The sequence below is a fragment of the Nasonia vitripennis genome, chromosome 5, assembly GCF_009193385.2.
Source record: "Nasonia vitripennis strain AsymCx chromosome 5, Nvit_psr_1.1, whole genome shotgun sequence".
Classification (NCBI taxonomy): domain Eukaryota; kingdom Metazoa; phylum Arthropoda; class Insecta; order Hymenoptera; family Pteromalidae; genus Nasonia; species Nasonia vitripennis.
The window spans coordinates 23,165,639-23,183,768 of record NC_045761.1 but is presented as its reverse complement, the minus strand read 5'-3'; the positions used below and the strand labels follow the sequence as shown (position 1 = coordinate 23,183,768).

The 18,130-nt window shown below is 40.9% G+C and overlaps 2 protein-coding genes across 2 annotated transcripts in view; both read right to left on the bottom strand.

The window, feature by feature from the left end:
* LOC100678217 (lymphocyte antigen 6C2) overlaps window positions 1-2,331 on the bottom strand; it is a 58,017-nt gene extending 55,686 nt beyond the window's left edge. The window contains exon 1 of the mRNA XM_003426645.5: window positions 1,869-2,331. Coding sequence (XP_003426693.1) covers window positions 1,869-1,935 — 67 coding nt within the window. The 5' untranslated portion in view covers window positions 1,936-2,331. The remainder of the gene's footprint in view (window positions 1-1,868) is intronic.
* Window positions 2,332-8,177: 5,846 nt separating this feature from the next.
* Window positions 8,178-12,973, bottom strand: LOC100123678 (piwi-like protein Siwi). Its single transcript, XM_001607312.5, has 12 exons — window positions 12,829-12,973; window positions 12,049-12,249; window positions 11,916-11,966; window positions 11,745-11,835; window positions 11,550-11,666; window positions 11,278-11,486; window positions 11,017-11,202; window positions 10,741-10,911; window positions 10,378-10,657; window positions 9,954-10,309; window positions 9,423-9,831; window positions 8,178-9,337 (listed from the first exon to the last, which is right to left on the bottom strand). Exons 2-12 carry the CDS (start codon window positions 12,226-12,228, stop codon window positions 8,694-8,696), a joined length of 2,694 nt encoding a protein of 897 aa, XP_001607362.3. The 5' UTR covers window positions 12,229-12,249; window positions 12,829-12,973; the 3' UTR covers window positions 8,178-8,693.
* Between the last annotated feature and the right edge of the window lie 5,157 nt (window positions 12,974-18,130).

Sequence of the window (18,130 nt, the reverse complement as noted above, 5' to 3'; positions counted from 1 at the left end):
CATATTTCACGTGGGAATTGAATTTTTATCGTCCGCTTTATAATTGCGAGGGAAATTCTTTTTTTTGTGCTATTATTCTTTGTGTGTAATTAAACGCTGAAGGATTGAAAATTGTTGGTGTAATTATTCAGCCGCTCGATTTATTGTGTGTCGCAAGGATAGGTATAGATATTCAACGTGAATTTCGGTATTTGAATTCATGGAATATAAAGCGCGGAATGTTTATTAAATGCGGAGAGTAATCCCTCGTTTCCAGCTTATGACATTTTACAGCGCGTTTCATCGGAGGATACAAAATATACAAAGTCCATTTAGCGAGATTCGCATTGTGACAGGGTTTTGACCGAAAATATGTAATACCTATATCGTTTTATCAAAATTTGATCTTTTGCATAACTCGCGATCCAAGGCTAGAGAAACGAAAAGTTCGTGCGTTAAAAGAATAGATCTAGCTGGAAAAATGTAAGCAAAATTGAACTCCCGCATTCCGTGGTCTCCCTTGATTTGTCAATTCCCCGCCTCTGCCTACTCGGGTAAACGTATCCACAGAGGAACGTCGCGCACTTCTAACGGAATATCAAACAGCTGTCCTTATGTAAATAATTGCATATTCAAAAATACGTCCGTACCCTTTCAAAGCAATATCCGCCCCCTGAAGGTGTATTCAGGGCGAAAAAAAGCTCCCGCGCAAATTACACTCTCAACGAAAATTGATTCTCTCCCGCTCGCTCGCGCGCGTTTACGCTCCTCAACAATGGCAGTTGTTCCGCGAAATTTTGCAGCCATCGCCATTTCCACACCCTATAGAAACTTAAATAAAAGCTCGAACAAAAAAAAAACCAGAGCTACTACCCTCTGCAAGAAAAAAATCGCGAAACACTACTGCTGCATAATGCATGATCAGCGCTTGTATTATCCAGAAAAGCCGCGATAATTAAGGCTAGTCCGCGGCTAATTCAATTCCTCTGTATGGCGCAAGGGATGAAGACACACATGCACACACTCGAGAGGGGCGGCTTAATTAAAGGGAAGTCAGGGGGGGGGGGGATTTTCCGCACTGCGTTTTAATATTAACGCAAAAGTCGTCGGTGCCTTTTGCCGCGAGAGAGGAGTAAATAATTCATGAGGAATCGGGAGCAAAGGCGCGCGACAGTGGCTATCGATTTTGGAAGCTGTGTGAGAGAGAGAGAGAGAGAGCAGAAGTGAGCTGTTTTTTTCTCTTTAATTAGGCTCCCGATGACTTTTACCTCGGATGCGCTGAGCTTTGGTCTTTCATGAATAGGCATGATTATTGAGATGATAGCTGCTGCTGCTGCAGCGGCTTTGTATGAGTTTGCTGTTTTTTTTTTGCATAGTCGTAGTTTTTAAAGCTATAATAATTTAATTCCGAATGAAATTATTTGACTCTGTTTAACGTTAGAAATTATTTCACGAGGCTGGCAAACTTTTTATCTCAATCCGACGCGATACACAAAAATAAAGAATTTCAGATTATTTGCACAACACTACTGGCAAAAACACACAATTATCAGGTCGGGAGCAAATTTTTTTATTCGTAATAAACACCGCTGATAACTGCATCAAAAATACCACGTATATAAACACGCAGCGCTACCGCGATAATATACTATCGCGCGCGCGCACACACACACACACACACACACACAACCATCCCGAGCGTTACATAAGGCTATCTCCGCCTAGGAAAACTTCAAACGGGCTAATCTCCGAACAGCAAGCAGGGGCCGAAACGAAAAAAACAAGCCGCTGCGCTCACACTCCCAAAAGAAACCCCAGCAGCACTTGGTCACTTCAAAAACAACACACGCAAAAACACACAGGTATATAGGTACATGGTTGTCACTTACCGACGCAGGCGAGCAGCGCGACGAGCAGCACCGGGAGAGTCATCATCGTCGAGTCGGTTCGAGCCATCGTTGACTGAGTATTATCTCCTCCTCGACTCTTCAGTCTGTCACTGAATTATTACAACGGCGATGTGAGTATCCGCCACGCCACACTCGAAACTTCCGACGAGTCTCTTATATACTTATTCCTGCGCAGATCGGCGAGTCACATCCGATTCTCGACACTGACGTGCTGCTTCTGTATGTACAGGTACGTATACCTCGCGCACTTCTGTCCGCTCGTCGAGTTGCACAAATATTATTATTATTATATCTTCACCTATCTATCTGCGTGTATCCGCTCGTCTATAGGTTTTTTCTAGGTTTTCTAGGTTATGATATGACGTGCCTCGCGCGCGCGTCAAGATCCGCACACGTCGTCGATGCAGACTGAGAGACTGACTGACCCGCGGCGCGTCGCTGCATAAAGCGAAAACCCGCGCCTCGACTCGAGGCTCCGCCTGTCCCGTCGATTCCACGAATCGCGTTCCCCTCTGCGCGCGCTTTTCGCTGGTATGTATATATATATATATATATATATATATATATATATATATAGATGCATCGGTGCTACTCTCTGAGAGATGTGTGTTGTTGTGCGAGGCTGCTGCATGTGTGTTCTGGGTATTGTAGATATAGGCCCGCGCCCCTTTAGGATGATGCTATATGGAGAAGCTTCTTTCGCGGCGGAAGTGGGGGGTAGTGAGTGTAGAGTGTTTTTGATGCTCGCTTGCAGTGTGTATGTAGGCGACGCTGATGCTGGTGTTTTTGTTTTGGTTATATGTGACGGATTTTTATACGGAAGAGAAATTTTATTTCTGAATATTTACGTCTAGAATGAATTATAAACGTAGAAAGCTGTGATTATACATTGGCATAACATTTTAAAAACATCGAAGCACTACTTTTAAATGAATTTCACTGAAATCGCGGTTAATTTGAATTTTCATTCGTTCTTCGCAAGTGTCTTTAACCCAGTGTACAGTTTTGGCTACGAATTTTGAAAGCTAGCAAATTTGAAATTTAAATGGGACGTGTACGCGTGCGAGAAAATTCGAAAATGAAACCTACTTTGGCGCGCGGGAGAATGGCGCGAAATTTTTTTGACCCAAGTGGCCGTGTAGGATTCGATTTTACAGCTCGTTTTCTCGGGGAAAATTTTTCAACGAAAACTGACTTAGCGCTAGTTTTCTTTGTCGTCAATTTTACTGCAAATCGTTACCTAAAACTTCATTCACTTATAAACCAAAAAATCAAGCTTATTTTCAAATTTTCCATCGCACATCCCGCACATCCGTGACTTCAGTCTAACTTCGAGCGACGAAACTCTCCGAAGGGCGTTACATACACATACAGTATACTATTCGCTAGTATAGAAACCTCAACTTCCCGAATAGGCAGCAGCTGGCGAAGGAATGTCCCAAGCCTGTGTCTTTCAACACGAGTAGACCAACGGTTCTCGCGGAGCCGATGATAAGATGCCGATGATGTATTATGTAATTAAACATCGGAATTAGGGTCGAGTTTAATCTCGCAATAAAATATATCCGGTACGTTTAACCGTGCGCGAGTCTGTATGTTAGCTATATTCACGCATCGGCGAGTCATTCTTCACAGGCTCTATATCAGGTGCGAAGTTCCTGTGAGTCTATGCGGGGGAGAGGCCTCTTATCGGCCGATTTTACGATATCCGTCTTGTGTGTAACTTGTGGGTTAATCCCTCACCCTCATGCCTGCATGTAAGCGATTTTCCTTTAGGGGATGGAAGGGAAGAATAAACGATGCTGATGGAAATCGGCCGAAAGGGATTAAGCGTGTTTGTGGAAGTTGGCCTAAATTTTCGAGGAAATGTGTGTAAAGGATCGCTCGTGTTAACTCACGAATAATTTTGAAAAATACATCGAGAATTTCGATATTCGATTCTCGAATTAAGGAGGTATCTGTTATTTTCCAATGTCCACATGCATGAGCTGTATGTGTCATTAATATCTCGGGAAAGCTACTCCGTCTAATTTTAAACAATTCTCGAGTCACAATAAAAAACCTACTCGATTCATCAAGAAAGGCAGTTATAGTTTGAGTAGCTCAAGTGAGCCCAAAAAGGCAGTTTTGGCATAGGTCCGATACCGCGGTACCTATATACCGTGTACGCGCCTTATAACGATGAGGGAAAGTTAAAAGAGCCTACGCGCCACCTATCGCCACTGATCAGAAACAGACAATCCAAAACTACTTTGGCTTAGGGTGTATACATAACACCACAAATCATAATACACTTTACGCACACCGAGTCCGTAACAAAATCTTTACAGCCTCGACCCCTCGCTGTGGCGAAAAGCAAATAATCACACGGCCAGTATATTGCGGATCCATTACCGCAGGAGCCGTAATCATCATCGTTCCGCGGCACATAATGCCGTCGCCGTCGCAGCTTACGATAATGCTCCTTTATCTCGACTCACACATCCCGATGGCATCGATCACGGCATTTTCCGTATAGATATACGGACCAAAGTAACTCGTGTGTATATAGGAGCGTAACACACTGCGGCGCGCGAGGAAAGTTATATGCGCGCGTAAAGGCTACTCGGTGGTGGCGTTGGCCTTCTAAACGTAAATACCTGCATTACACACGCGTCGCTCGAGCGCGAAACCTCTAATTACATCCGCAGCGATGCTCTGGTTTTCCGGATTATCCACGTGATGATGATGATGATGATTTTCGTGGGCTGGAATTTAGGTATTTTTTAATCATCTTCGAGTCGCTTTTTCATCTCAACAGACCTTCAAAACAGCGTCGGCCCAACAAAGCTTCATCGCTCATCCTCTCTGGCTCACAGCTCCGGCGATGATTAATTAGGACAGATTGTCCGTCGTCTCGCGAGCTTTCCTTATAAATCCGCTGCAGTGGCAGCAGCCGCTGCCTCGATAATTTCCGATAATTGAGACAATTACTTTTCACTGCTCGATAGCTCGAGCTATATATGCCTCCGTAATATGAAAGTTCGGCCCAGTAGTAGCAGACGGCGAAACTTGCGTACATATACGTACAGCCAGTCAGTCGCCGCGTCGTCGTCGTCTTAGGAGAAGTTCAATGAGAGAAGTTGTCGGCCTACGGACTCTTAACCCTCGGAAATGATTTTCCTCGGACGAGCGACGAACGTATGTATGTAGCAGGTATGTACATCGCTAATGTATAGACTTCGAGTTTCTCCGACGAATATGAGCCGAGGCTTGAATGCGTGTACGTGTGTAATTTTTGGAAAACGTTGCATAATTCATTTTTTAATTAGTGTAAACACTTAATGTCCTGCAAGCTCTCTTAATCGCAACAAACAACTTTACCGCGGAGGTAAAGAAGCGAAGCTTTTTCACGATACACCTCTGGTTATACGTATATATACATTTGCTCGTGCGGCCCTTGAATTTATCCCTTTGACCCGCATAGACACACTAAGTGGACGTGCGAGAATCGAAAGAGTTCGCTCAGCTTCAATTAGAGGGAACGAGAGAAGAAGGTCGGAGATTTTGTAATAAGAAAGGAATTTCGCGATCTTCGCTCTTCAGATCTTTTTTTGAGTCTGATCCTTACCAGAACTTTTATATTATTGAATCTTCAATTGCGTTTGTTTGGTTTTTTATGAAGCGAAAAGTAATTGCCACAGAGGAATGATTATACCGCGTGTCTTTTTTGGGGACTGGGACAAGTTTCGAGGTGTAATATAAAAAAGTTTCCTTTCGAAAAAAAAGAACGCATAACTTAACGAAGTATAAGGTTTAAAAGCTAACTAAATTTACATGTGCGACCTCGATTCGAAAGTTGTTATTAATTTCGAACTTTCGGGTAAACTGCTAAGCTCTTTGCTTTCTTGCGGGCGGCAAAAATTAAACAGGGCCACATTTCTTCGACGCGAAAAGTTTCCGCAATATACAGTGTATATAACTGTTTTACGCAGCTATCGTCGCGGTCACCTATACGTACATTAAATTCAATTGATCAACGCTATCAATAATCATCGATTCCAAAAAATGATCAGTGTAAAACTGACCCACCTCGGGTTGTGTGTCAAGCTCAGGATATCAAAAGTATCAAGTATACCTGTATATACAACCTACAGAGATACTTCAGTTCCCCGGCTATCATCGGTCGCATCGCGAAAGGGACACGTGAGCAGCGTGCCAAAGTCCATTAACTTACACTTTCACCCACTTAAAATGAAGGCTGCTAACGCCACGAGCTGTAATTTCATTAGGTCAGCCGCAGTGGTGGCTCCGGGATAACCGCGTTAATGACTGATGCGTCGTCGTCGTTTCCGCGACGAGAGATATATGTAGATGCAAACTAGTTGAACATTCGAAAAAGTTCGCCATCAAGGAAGGAGAAGATACCTACTCGAGTTTCTGCGGACGTTTTTATCTGGGAAAGGAAATGAAGGTGAATACTTTATTAGTCGCGTCTATCGGGTTTTTCCAAGTGGCGAGGACTTCGTTTGAAATGTAAAAGCTCGAGCTTTTTCATCGCGCACGGCTAGTTTGAGTGTGATGAGGCTTGCGTTACTACTGATGGTTGTTTATTATTAATAGCTTGATAAAAAGAACTTTTTTTCGATAATCAGTGAAAATTCGAAGTATAAAACGTCGTTCAATTTACAGATATTCTGATGTACACGGATTTACCTCTCGTAGAGGCAGCACCACCTTGGACTCCGAAATCGCAGGAGTCTGCTTTATCGGTCATTGCAAGGGCAACTTGTCTCGAACGTTATTGCGCGGGAAAATTAAAATTCTCTATTAGTATTCGTGTGTAGTATAGAAAATAGATGATTGGGTAATATAACTAATATACACTTCCTATCCTTATTTTACATTTAAAAAATTAGCTATCGAAATTTTTCAAGCCAGTTTTTTATGTTTCATAAAATTCATATGCAATCCTAGATGGAAATAAAAAATAAATACATCCCATTTTAACTGTGTTAAGAAAAATATACTTTTTATTCCGTTTCCATATTTAAATTCCAGTACGAAATTTCTTCTGCTAAAGAATGTGCTCGATGCTGGTAATATGATTTATCATCTTCAGCATCTTGATAATCACTATATGCTTCGTCTTCATTCTTCTTATTCTGTCTCCTGTTATGCATGACAGTAATTTTATCATCCAGTTTATATATGAGACCCCAAATGTCTGAATCGTTCAACTGGTCTTTAATGGCTTGCGTACAGTTAGCCATCAGCTTCGAAGCATTGAGTAGGTATCGATATGCTACTTCCAGGAGCTCCAGGTATGCCGAGTCCATCTCCTCCGTGGCATAGTTTTTGTATAAGAATCCGTTTGCCATTTTTTCGGCCTTGTCAAAGTAAATTTTGCCTCTTATCCACTCGCCCATTATGCAAGTCATTGATGCGACGCAAGCCAAGGCTTCGTCGTACTTTCCTTGATCCGAGAGAGCTTGTGCGGTTGCCAGCACCTCTTGTTGCGAATTCGAATTCATCTTGTTCGACGTGTTTGCACTGCAATACACCTGCCACAAAAACAAGAGTAGACTTATATCACTGAACCTCGAAGCTTCTGTCGTTCTGAATCCTCGTGGATGTTGTCTACTCGACATATCACTCGCCTAACGGTTATTCTTCTTCTTTTTCTTCTTCGTATTTACTTGACAATGAGATAGTCTCGTGCTGCCATCACCCGGTGATAGATCTGAGAACGCAGGGGGTCAGCTCGCACATACAATGTGCAGGGGGGGTTAGCTTGTTCCACCTTCCTTACAGAGTTGGATTGGCGGGGAGACGAGGACGAAGTAGGGGACCAATACTCGAGATGTAAGTTTAAACGCCACGCCATCTTTCGAGATTATTAGAAATTACAAAGAACGCAATACAAATTTACAGTTAATAAATTGTTTGACCTTCTGCTGCAGCTAGATCAAACAAGTAAAATTTTGTTTCACAAATATTCCAGTTCTGTAGTGCTAAATTAGAAAAAAATACTTTGGGACAGAGTGGCCCAGAGTTAAGCGGACCACTGCATTCAATATATTTGCACAATATCTGCAAAGAAGATAATTCGTCTGACAGGACATTAGTTGCAGATATATTAACGAACAATGAAAAGGGCATTTTAGAACAATTTATTATCATGTAATAAAACCATGTGAAAAAATCAGTAACTTCATTAGGGAGATCAAACAAGCCGCTCTACCCCAACACGATATTTTGGTACCGCATATCTGATCCTTCGGAAAGGAAAATTGATTAAAACAAAAATCAAAAATATGTCTGTACATGCATATTTCTTTATTGACAGTTCATAACGTTTGTAATAAATTTTATGCATTGTTTTGAGGTATAAATTTTGTATACAATATATATTTTTTCTTTTGAAAATCGTCGTACTACGTACTATAATATGATATAAATTAATATAAGATTAACTATAAGCTTACGGTTCTAAAATTTACTTAAGGCTTTAAGGCACTGTATCTTAAATTTGACATATTTGATATTTTTATCAATAATTGAGTTTTACAAACTTATAATTAAAAAGGAGTTTACCTCTGTTTGGTATAACTAGACTTTTGCTAACTGTATCAATCATGTAAGATCAAAATCTTTCCACCTGTATGATAATACATCTTTTAAAAAATATATTTCAGTCATCTGCTTCCTGACATTTTATACGTTCTAAGATTAATAGTACAAAAGAATACACTAATAGACAACTGGATGAATCTTAAACGAAATAGTAGATGAAATTACCCATTAAAAAATAGAATAGATAATTTACAAAAAGTACAAAAGCGTTTTCAAGACATCACTAGGCGGCTGGTGCAGGGATTGTGACACCAAAAAGGCCAACTTGTGAGCATACTGACAAGGCGCGGGTACTCGCACGGTACCGCTCCAATTGAAGTACGTGTGGCACAACTTGTAAGTTAAACGCTGCAACTTATCAGCGTCCATACCGCAAGTATCATAAACAACGTTATACGAAGTTGGAGTAACCGTACCTTGCGTTACGTGTTGCGCTATTATCATAAAATCGTACTTCGTAGGATCGGTAATCACGTCGTCTATAATAGTACCTGGTGGTGGATTTTGATAGCCTGCGAACAATCTCGTGTTGATCTTCTTGGTCACAATTATGTAAGCCAATTTAATATCGTTGGGATTGTCGTAAATCTTTTCGAGCTTGCTTTTTATTTGTTGCACTTCGTGCGACACGACAAAAGGCACTTGACCTTCTCCAACACCGTCTCGGTAAATTACGATTCGATTTGGAAGGGCTTGATTATAATACTTGTATTGATCCAAAGCCTTGCACAAGTTAACGGACAGGTCGTTGGACAACTCTTCTCCACTGGAGTGACTGCTGACCGCACTGAAGTATCGTCCAAAGCAAGGATCCAGTGATGCCACCATAGCTCCTGCAAACACATTTTCATTTAAATTAAACACTCTGATCACGCGTCTTTCCATTGTCGAAAAATTTGAAATATTGCGGACACTTACCAACATCTTTACTTCTGTCGTTCTTGTCGTGGCACACATCAAAACCAACAACCATCAAGCCTTTCAGAGGAATCGGAATACTCCACGGTATTCCTCCTATCTTGCAGTTCATTTGAATCGCCACTTTCGTAGCGATCGACATTGAATTTTTATGTTGCAAAGATTTTGCCAGAACAACTTGAGTTGGGACTGGACGATCTATACAGCACTTTTTCTTAATTGCATTGTACCTGTCCTCCCTGTTGTTTGTTGCTACACATAAGATTAGCATAGGGTTACTTGTACTCTTAATGTTTTCCAGCACCTGTGTGTAGCTGGCAGCTTGGTCGTCGCGAATTTCCCTCAGAGCAGGATTATTTATTTTGAAACCCATAGTTGAAGCAACCTTTATGATTTGGTCCACAAAGTTCTGAAAATGAAACATAAAAAACTATTTAATCAGAGAACGATCGAGTATGTCCAACGTAGTGAACATTTATTACAGTAGTAATTTAATTTATTCGCGTAAAATATGAAATATTAATAGCATACCACGCAATCGTTTCTCAGTCTGTACGGTACTACGACGGCCCAGTCAGCAAGAACGCCGCACTTTAGCAACTTTTTGTTGCGGAAATCATTGGTCCAGTTTGCTGTTCGATTGACATCCGACGTATCTTGAGCATGATAAACAATTTTATCTGCCTTCAGAACTCTTCCCTTCAAAGTGACCAATTGTTTGTCAAGTTTTAAATTCCAGTTCTGCAACTCAGTCACTACATTTGGCACGGAATGTAAACGTGTGTTGAATTTCATCAACTTTTGAATCCTCTCACGAGGCGAGACACGAGTATATTGTGCCAATGCGCTCATCAATCTGCGATCTTTTATCATCGATTCGGTCAAGCCTGTAAAAACATATACTATAAGTACACGTGGTTTAATTAAAAACGAACTAATCATCAATTAATCGTACCTGTGCTTCTACAGAGTTCAGGTACCAAGTAAACCAGTTCATCTTGTCCCGCTCGACGATCTTTCGACCTAGATCTAGATACCAACAGAGGCTGGCGCATATCTCTGATACGAAGATGGTACTTCGTATTGTAATACTCCGAGTACGAGATTTCCTCTCCAGTCTTCTTTTTGAATGTGGATGCTGGCGTCACACTGAAGTCAACGTCTTCGATTCTGTAAGTGTTGTTATTGTAGTCTGTGAGTACCGTTACTCCCATCACTTGTTTACTGAACAAATTCTGAAAAAAGCACGATAAATGACAATGATTTTATATCATCGATTGAATTGGTCAATATTGCTAACTAATGAAGAAAAACGAACCTTGAACTCTCTACTATTCTCTTGGTAGCATTGATGTAACACATCGTATAACGTTTCGTTGCGCATAACTTTGTTCGTTATTTCAGAACACATTAAAATATCGTGCTCATGCTGGCGAATAGAAGTTATGTAGCCTGGCCAAAGCTCAAGCCTGAAGTCTGGAATTTCTATCTGTCGAATTGTAATAGAAATCGTTGTGTTAAAAAGTGATGAACGATAAATAATTTTTTTTTTCTTTGCTTATGCGTATACGAAGTTCGAGGAATGTTCGTTTACCTTATTTCCCGCATCGAAATAATTACGGCCAACTAGTTGCAACTGCAAGTAATCAAGACACTTTCTCATTATGATGTTGAAGAACTGGATGTAGTCGTGATCTCCTCTGGTCATTTCTCCTGAGTGTCTAATCTTTATTAGCATGAGTTGCTTATCTCCTACACGTTCGGCTGTTAATTCCAGAAGCTGGAAAGAAGAGTTTCAATTTTAGTATTTTTGTTCGAAAGTTATAAATAAATTGCAGATATAAAAAATAATTACATCCGGCAATCTTTTGCTGCTGTACATAGTTGCGCCATCAAAAATGTAAGCACCAAGAATTTTTTTGTGAGATCTCAGAAGACCTTTGCACACGACCTTTCTGTCCTCCTCTGGACTGAAGTCAACTCTGTACTTGTGCAAGCACCAGTCAGTTGTACTCAAGAGTTTGAAGTAATTTGCCGTTAATAATATCGGATCTCCATGTGTTCCTGCAATGAAATGTTATTAATGTTTGTTCACTGATAACTGAATTTTTTAATTACAAAACAAACCTTGCTTGCTGGCGAGCGTATCTGGCCTGGTGATGACATTCGCAGGCAAAATTCGCCTGCCTCGCATACCTGCCTTTTCTATCGCCGAAGCTACTGAGTCAGCTCCATCGACCGATCCTGAAAGTTATATTAAAAAATGTTGTATTATACTCTATGAAAAATTGCAAAATTTCAATTTACGCTGCTCGAAATTACCTGCAACCGAAGCAGTGTCTGACGTAGTATCGGAATATGCTGGCTGGGCTCTATGCTCAATCAATCTGATGTCCTCACTATGCGCTGGATTCTGTAAAGAATGCCAAAAAAAAAATTATAAGATTGATTTCCTAAATAAAACGAAGTAATGTGGGTATATAAAAATCATACCGGATAAGCTGGGACAGCCGAGGTCGATGGTCTTTGGTATTCTGGATAAATCTGTTCAGAAAATGACAATAATTATAAGATTTGTCTACGCGAGCAAAAATAAATTGAAGTTAATTATGCACAATGATCTTACCCTTACCGGCGGAGATCCTTCAGCCCTCCGTTCAGCAGTGGCGCCAGGACGTCGAGGATAAGGCTCCGGACGGTGAGAACTGAAGTGCGATCTCCCCTGCGAGGTTCCTGGCTGCTGCTCGTCATTGTGCGGTCTGGGACCGCCGCGTCCGCGTCTCATGTCATGGCCTCGATCGCCCATATTATCGTTGTGTTGTGACAGCTAAACAAATGTTAAATAATTATTTTCGATAGTGAGATTTAAACGAATTAATCTTGTTTTATTTAATACGCGAACGATTTTCGCGTTTTCCGTAGTCATTATAGTCGGGACAAAAGTGACTCTTTTTTGACCGGCGGGCAAAAAGTATTGGTTTTGATGTACTTGCATATATATTTATTTATTATTTACAACAGAAAATTGAATTTCACTTTTCGATGATGTTCGAACAAGAGCGATTCTACGCGTTACGCCAGGTATAAACACGTTTTTAATTTTTTTCTGAAATAAATCATGATCAAAAACTATGCCGCTCGGTACACAAATTAGTTCGAACTTTCTCGCGTTTTAACCGCTTCTCGTTTATCTTCGCGCAGCAGAATTCAAACGTTGAAATTTCTTTTCCGTTTTTAAACACACTTTTATTCACTATGCCGAAAAACGTTCACATCACTCCCTCAAAATCGCGGCGGAAATTTCAAACTTCGCGTAAAAAAGTCACGAGCTTACATCGGCGCAAAATAAACCGAAGCGCGCCTTCAACCGTTGACACTTCAACCTAAAAAATCGAACCACTCAAACCTTGGAAATATCCTGCACAGCGTCGCGCTAACACTTTTCCGGCCCAAAACCACGTGTTGGAAGGCTGGCAGTCACGTACTCTGTTTTCTAATCCGAGCTCCTCGTCCGTCTCTTCTCGAGTCTCGGCTCCGAATGTCCGCTCCCTCGACGGGGCCGTCTCACCCGCAAACTGTCACAGCGCCGTAGAGCTATAAAACTTTACTTTTACGATAGCTCTCTCTCTCTCTCTCTCTCTCTCTCTCTCTCTCTCTCTCTCTCTCTCTCTCTCTCTCTCTCTCTCTCTCTCTATTGGCAGGAAAAGACCCCACATCTATGCGACGCACAAGCTTCCATACTTGAGACCCGAGTCCTGGGAAATGTTTGTTATATTAAGATCGGATTTGCTCCTTATATTAAGATCGACCACTGATAGAAATGCCCTTTTGAACCAAAAGGAAATAGGAAAAATCGTTTTGGAATCACGATATTCCTCATCATTTATAAGTGGATTATGTTTACTTTAACTAGAATCATTTTGCTTCAAACTTTTGACATAAAAATAGGTATTTAGAAAGGATCATTTCTCTCAGTGGATACATTCTCGAAGTATTTAGTGTATTTCGATCATTTTTTTTTGTTTACGGTATGCGTTCAATTTCCACAGGAGTTAATATTATATACACTCGCGCCGAGACGTGGCGCATTGAGAAATCACGCGAGCATTCAACGTTGGTTTTGTATATATTTGAGAAAACTGTAGGCGATTAGGCGTCGACAGCCTAGTAGACGCGCAGTCCGTTTTATTACTCTGGCAGATGCTGTCGCTCTCTAATGGCTGGTCGCATTTTTATAGCCCCAAAATTTAAAGGATAATCCTTTCTCCGAGCAATTGCGATTTCGGCAGCGTCGCCTTCGACCGGCACAGATCGGCGATCGGTCTACCGATCGGTTTATGGCCCTGCCTGCGGGGGCTGGGACTTAAGCTCTTTATAGGTCTGCGACACGGGTAGAAAGCTTGGTGGACACTTTTGCCGATCCGCATTTTTCAAACAGAATTTTTCCCAATAATCGGTTTTCCAAAAGTGGACTTTTTTCCCCAAAATAGGAAAATTGTAGAAATTAAAAAAAGTTTTAAACTGATTGAAGATAACGCGAATTTTATAATTCGATGAAATTGTAGTCGAGAGATATTAGACAGTATCAGTCCACGGTTACGAGTTTTGCCCCAAGCGCAGTTCATATTTGCTGACAACGATAATTTGTCTACTCATTCGCTTACGTTGTCGGCATTTTCAGCCGCAGTGCGGGTATACTATGATAGGTTATATGCGAGACTGGCTTTTATCGACATGCGGAATATTTATTTTTATTCTTATCAATTAAATACTTTTCAGACATATTTCAATCGCAGCGACGTCAAAGTCGTTATTCAAATTAACGTATCGAAACGCAGCGCGAGCGTGAATGAGATTCTGTCAAAACACGAGACATAAGCGTAGTCTCCTGAAGCCTTGGCAGCAAAAAAAACGTGCAATCACTTTTGACAGGGCTGGTTGCAGTGCAGCTGATGAAAGATCCGCACGGTTATATCGCTACGAGGTCCTATCCTTTTTAGCGAAGTTTATGGTGTAGATCTCCGGTGAACCTCGAGCGCAATCAAGGCAGAATGGTATCAAGCTTCTCCACTGGAGTGGCTGCTAACTGCACTAAAGTATCGCCCAAAATATATAGTCTCTAGATGCGAATGCCGAGACACGTGGTTTTTCGAAGCGGATTCCCAGATACGGCGTCGATATGAACTAATAATATAATAACGTGTTATTCTTCGTTAAAAGCGACGATATAATGCGTACATCGTCGCTCTCTTTACGAAGACAAGCCCACATTTCATATCAGTCGGGCGCCTCACAGTAAAGCACCAAACCCCACTTAAATTTTCTAGTTAAAGTTACACTTAAAGTTTTTTAAAAGGGTCAATTACTATATTAAAAATTGACATTTCCAACGTTTTTTTAAACTAGAAACGTAAAAATGGTTTAGAGTAAAACGTTCTTTTAACGTTTTAAAACGGTTCTGTGCTATCAGGGCTGAAGGATAAGGATCGAAAGACCGCCCTTATACACCAGAATGTTCGCAACTCGCAGGGGAATATCCCTTTTCAATTGCAATCATTCCTCCTTTAACGAAAGCTAGGATTGGCCGAAAGTAGCCAACTGGAGCTAGGGATGGGCGATATTTATCGATATTTACAAATATCGATATTTCTCTCGTAGAAACGTTAACGGTTCTGTTGTGGTTAACAATTTAAATAAATAAGAGTTTAAACATTATAAATACATAGATATCTGTTACAATGCCGCTACCCTAAGCGGGTCTTGGGCGTTGTCGTCCAGATCGGACGGGTGGGTGCCTATCACCACTACACAGCGCGTCCTTAGGTTGCGGATAGAGGAACAGCCCCTGAGAAAGAGGTTAGCTGCGAATAAATTGAATAAGTAGCCGCGGACAGCCGATAGGAACAGGCGTGGGTGTGATGAGCCCACACTGTCGAACGCATTCATCTAGAAACACTACGCAAGCACCACAACAACAAAAACACTTTACATTATCTCTTATCTCTCAATCTATCTCTTTCATCACACATTACAAAAATGGGCCAAAATCCTGCTGCCGAGGAGGATGCGGGAGCGATGACAACTGCCCCGAAAGGGGATGTGTAGAATGATTCGTCACCTGGTCTTACGCGGTAACGATGCCAGCGAAGGCGCGCTGCCTTGCAGGGGGGCGTTAGGATGCGAGAATGAAACCGTAGTGTGTCTGACGACGAATTGACACTGTCCTCGTCAAAGTCGGAAAGCTCTCATACTTAGTTCTAGAGAGGTATGGGGGTTATCACCTCTAGAACGGTGGACTCACCTGTGATCGGAACAGGATCCGAAGCGCGCGGGTTTAACATAACATCATGGCTCAAAAAAATCAAATCCGAACCAAAAGGGACTTAAGGGTCGGAACTTGGAATGTTCGCAGTCTATACAGAGCAGGTGCGTTTAAAGAACTCGTAAAGGAAGCTGATAGGTACAATCTAGATTTAGTAGCAATACAGGAATCGCGGTGGCCAGATGGCGGAGTACTAGCATCGGGTAACTTCACGTACCTGTATGGGGCCGGGAGTGGGGGATCTCTAGGCACCGGATTTCTTAAAAGTTTCAAATCCGTCAAGGATAGGCTCTCGTACATCATTATCGAAGGTGAATGGTATAGATATGTATTTATTAATGTACATTGTCCTACGGAGGACAAAGAAGAAGAAGCTAAGGATCTCTATTACGAAACTTTAGAGCAGGTAATCGACCAGTTCGCGTCTTACGACACAAGAATAGTATTAGGCGATTTCAATGCTAAAATAGGTAGGGAGGAAATGTTTAGGCCTACTATAGGGAAGGAAAGTCTGCACGAAGCCAGCAATGATAACGGTATTAGGGTCATAAATTTCGCGGCGGCAAAAGATCTTATAATCAAAACTACGTGTTTTAAGCACAAGAACATACACAAGGCAACGTGGACATCGCCGGACGGGGCCACACAGAACCAAATTGATCATTTCCTCATTGAAAAAAGACGTCATACTAATGTTCTTGACGTAAGGGCTTACAGAGGGGCAGATAGCGACTCGGACCACTTGCTAGTAGTAGCCAAATTAAGAGCTAGACTAGTAGCGATCAAAATAGTAAGCGAGCAAACAAGGTAGAAAGCTTCGATATTGAGAAGCTACGAGATAGAACAGAGCGAATTAGGTACCAGATAGAAATTAATAACAGGTTTCAGGCACTTGAAGAAGCAAATACATCGCCGGAGGGGAATGACGAACCGAATAGCTTATGGGGGGACATCGAAAAAACGGTAAAAGAGGCCGCGAACAAAGTACTGGGTAAAAAGAAAAAGCCAAAGAGCAAACCATGGTTTGACGAAGAGTGCGAACTCTGATTTGAAAGGCGCAAAAAGGCTAAATTAGATAGCTTACAAAATAGAAGCGATAGGACCGTAGAAGAGTATTCTAACGTAAGGAAACAGACGAGCGCGATCTACAGAAATAAGAAGCGGGAGTATCAAAAGAATCTTATTAGGAGATGGGAGGACAGCGTAAAAGCGGATCTAGCAGAAATAGGACGGGTGGGTGTCGCACGGAGAGGTGCATCTTGGGTGGGGTTGACACAAGATAGGGCAGCGTGGAAGGCTTGCGTAGATGAGGCGATGAACTTTCGAGTTCCATATGCCACGTAAAAAAAAAATGCATAGATATACACATTAACTCAAGATAAAACAAAACATTTGCTTGAAATTTGTCAAATGACTGTTGCAATCCAGAAATTATAGAAAAATATCTTGCAATCGTGAAAAATCCAAATATTTGTAATAAAACATGCAAACGTTTTAATGCAAGAAAAAAAGGAAAAAAGAATTTTTAAACTTAAAAATAATACTGTGTTGGTATAACAGACACGCATCACTAAAATATTAGCAACATTTTGCTTTATTTTTTTACATTCAAATTTGATAATAATGGTATCAACTAAACTTAACTTTTTAACGGTTTTCACTCGTTAATTTTCTACCGGGCTTCCCTTGCGATATATATCAATAGTTTTAAACGATATTTTCACCACCGATAATATCGGAATATCGATATGATACTCAAGGTATCGGCAATTCCGATATTCAAACAAACTTTTTTTTTCAAATAAAAATATCTTATTTATATTTCGCGCGATTTGAGATTCGAAGTGAATCCGACGAATTTAATGACGCTCCTAAGCCAACAACAAATTTGCCTTGGTAAGGGCAGACTAGCGCCAAATCGCCATGCTAAATCAAATGTGGTGGCGAAAATTGCAATAAATATAATTATAGGGTGAACTGCACTGCTCTTCTTATGGAAGATTTTACGAAAAAGAAATAAGTATATTGTGCGTACATACAATATTACATCGACCAAAAGCTCACTTTTCGTAGAAAACTCGTCAATACCCTGATAGCACAGAACGGTTAAAAAACGTTTAAAAAGCGTTTAAAAAAATACCGGAAAACGTTTTTCAGAATTAGTTGAAAATATGTTTAAATAACGTTCATAAAACGTGAAAAATGTCCGCATCTTAGATTTGTTATTATAGAATTGGTTTTATAAAAACGTAATTTTAACGTAAAAAATACGTAGGATAAACGTTGCAAATACAGTAGATAAACGTTTTTTTTTAAACAAGTATTAAACGCTTTTTTTAACAAAAATGAAAGCCATATAGAGGTTTAATCATACGTTTTTGTATCG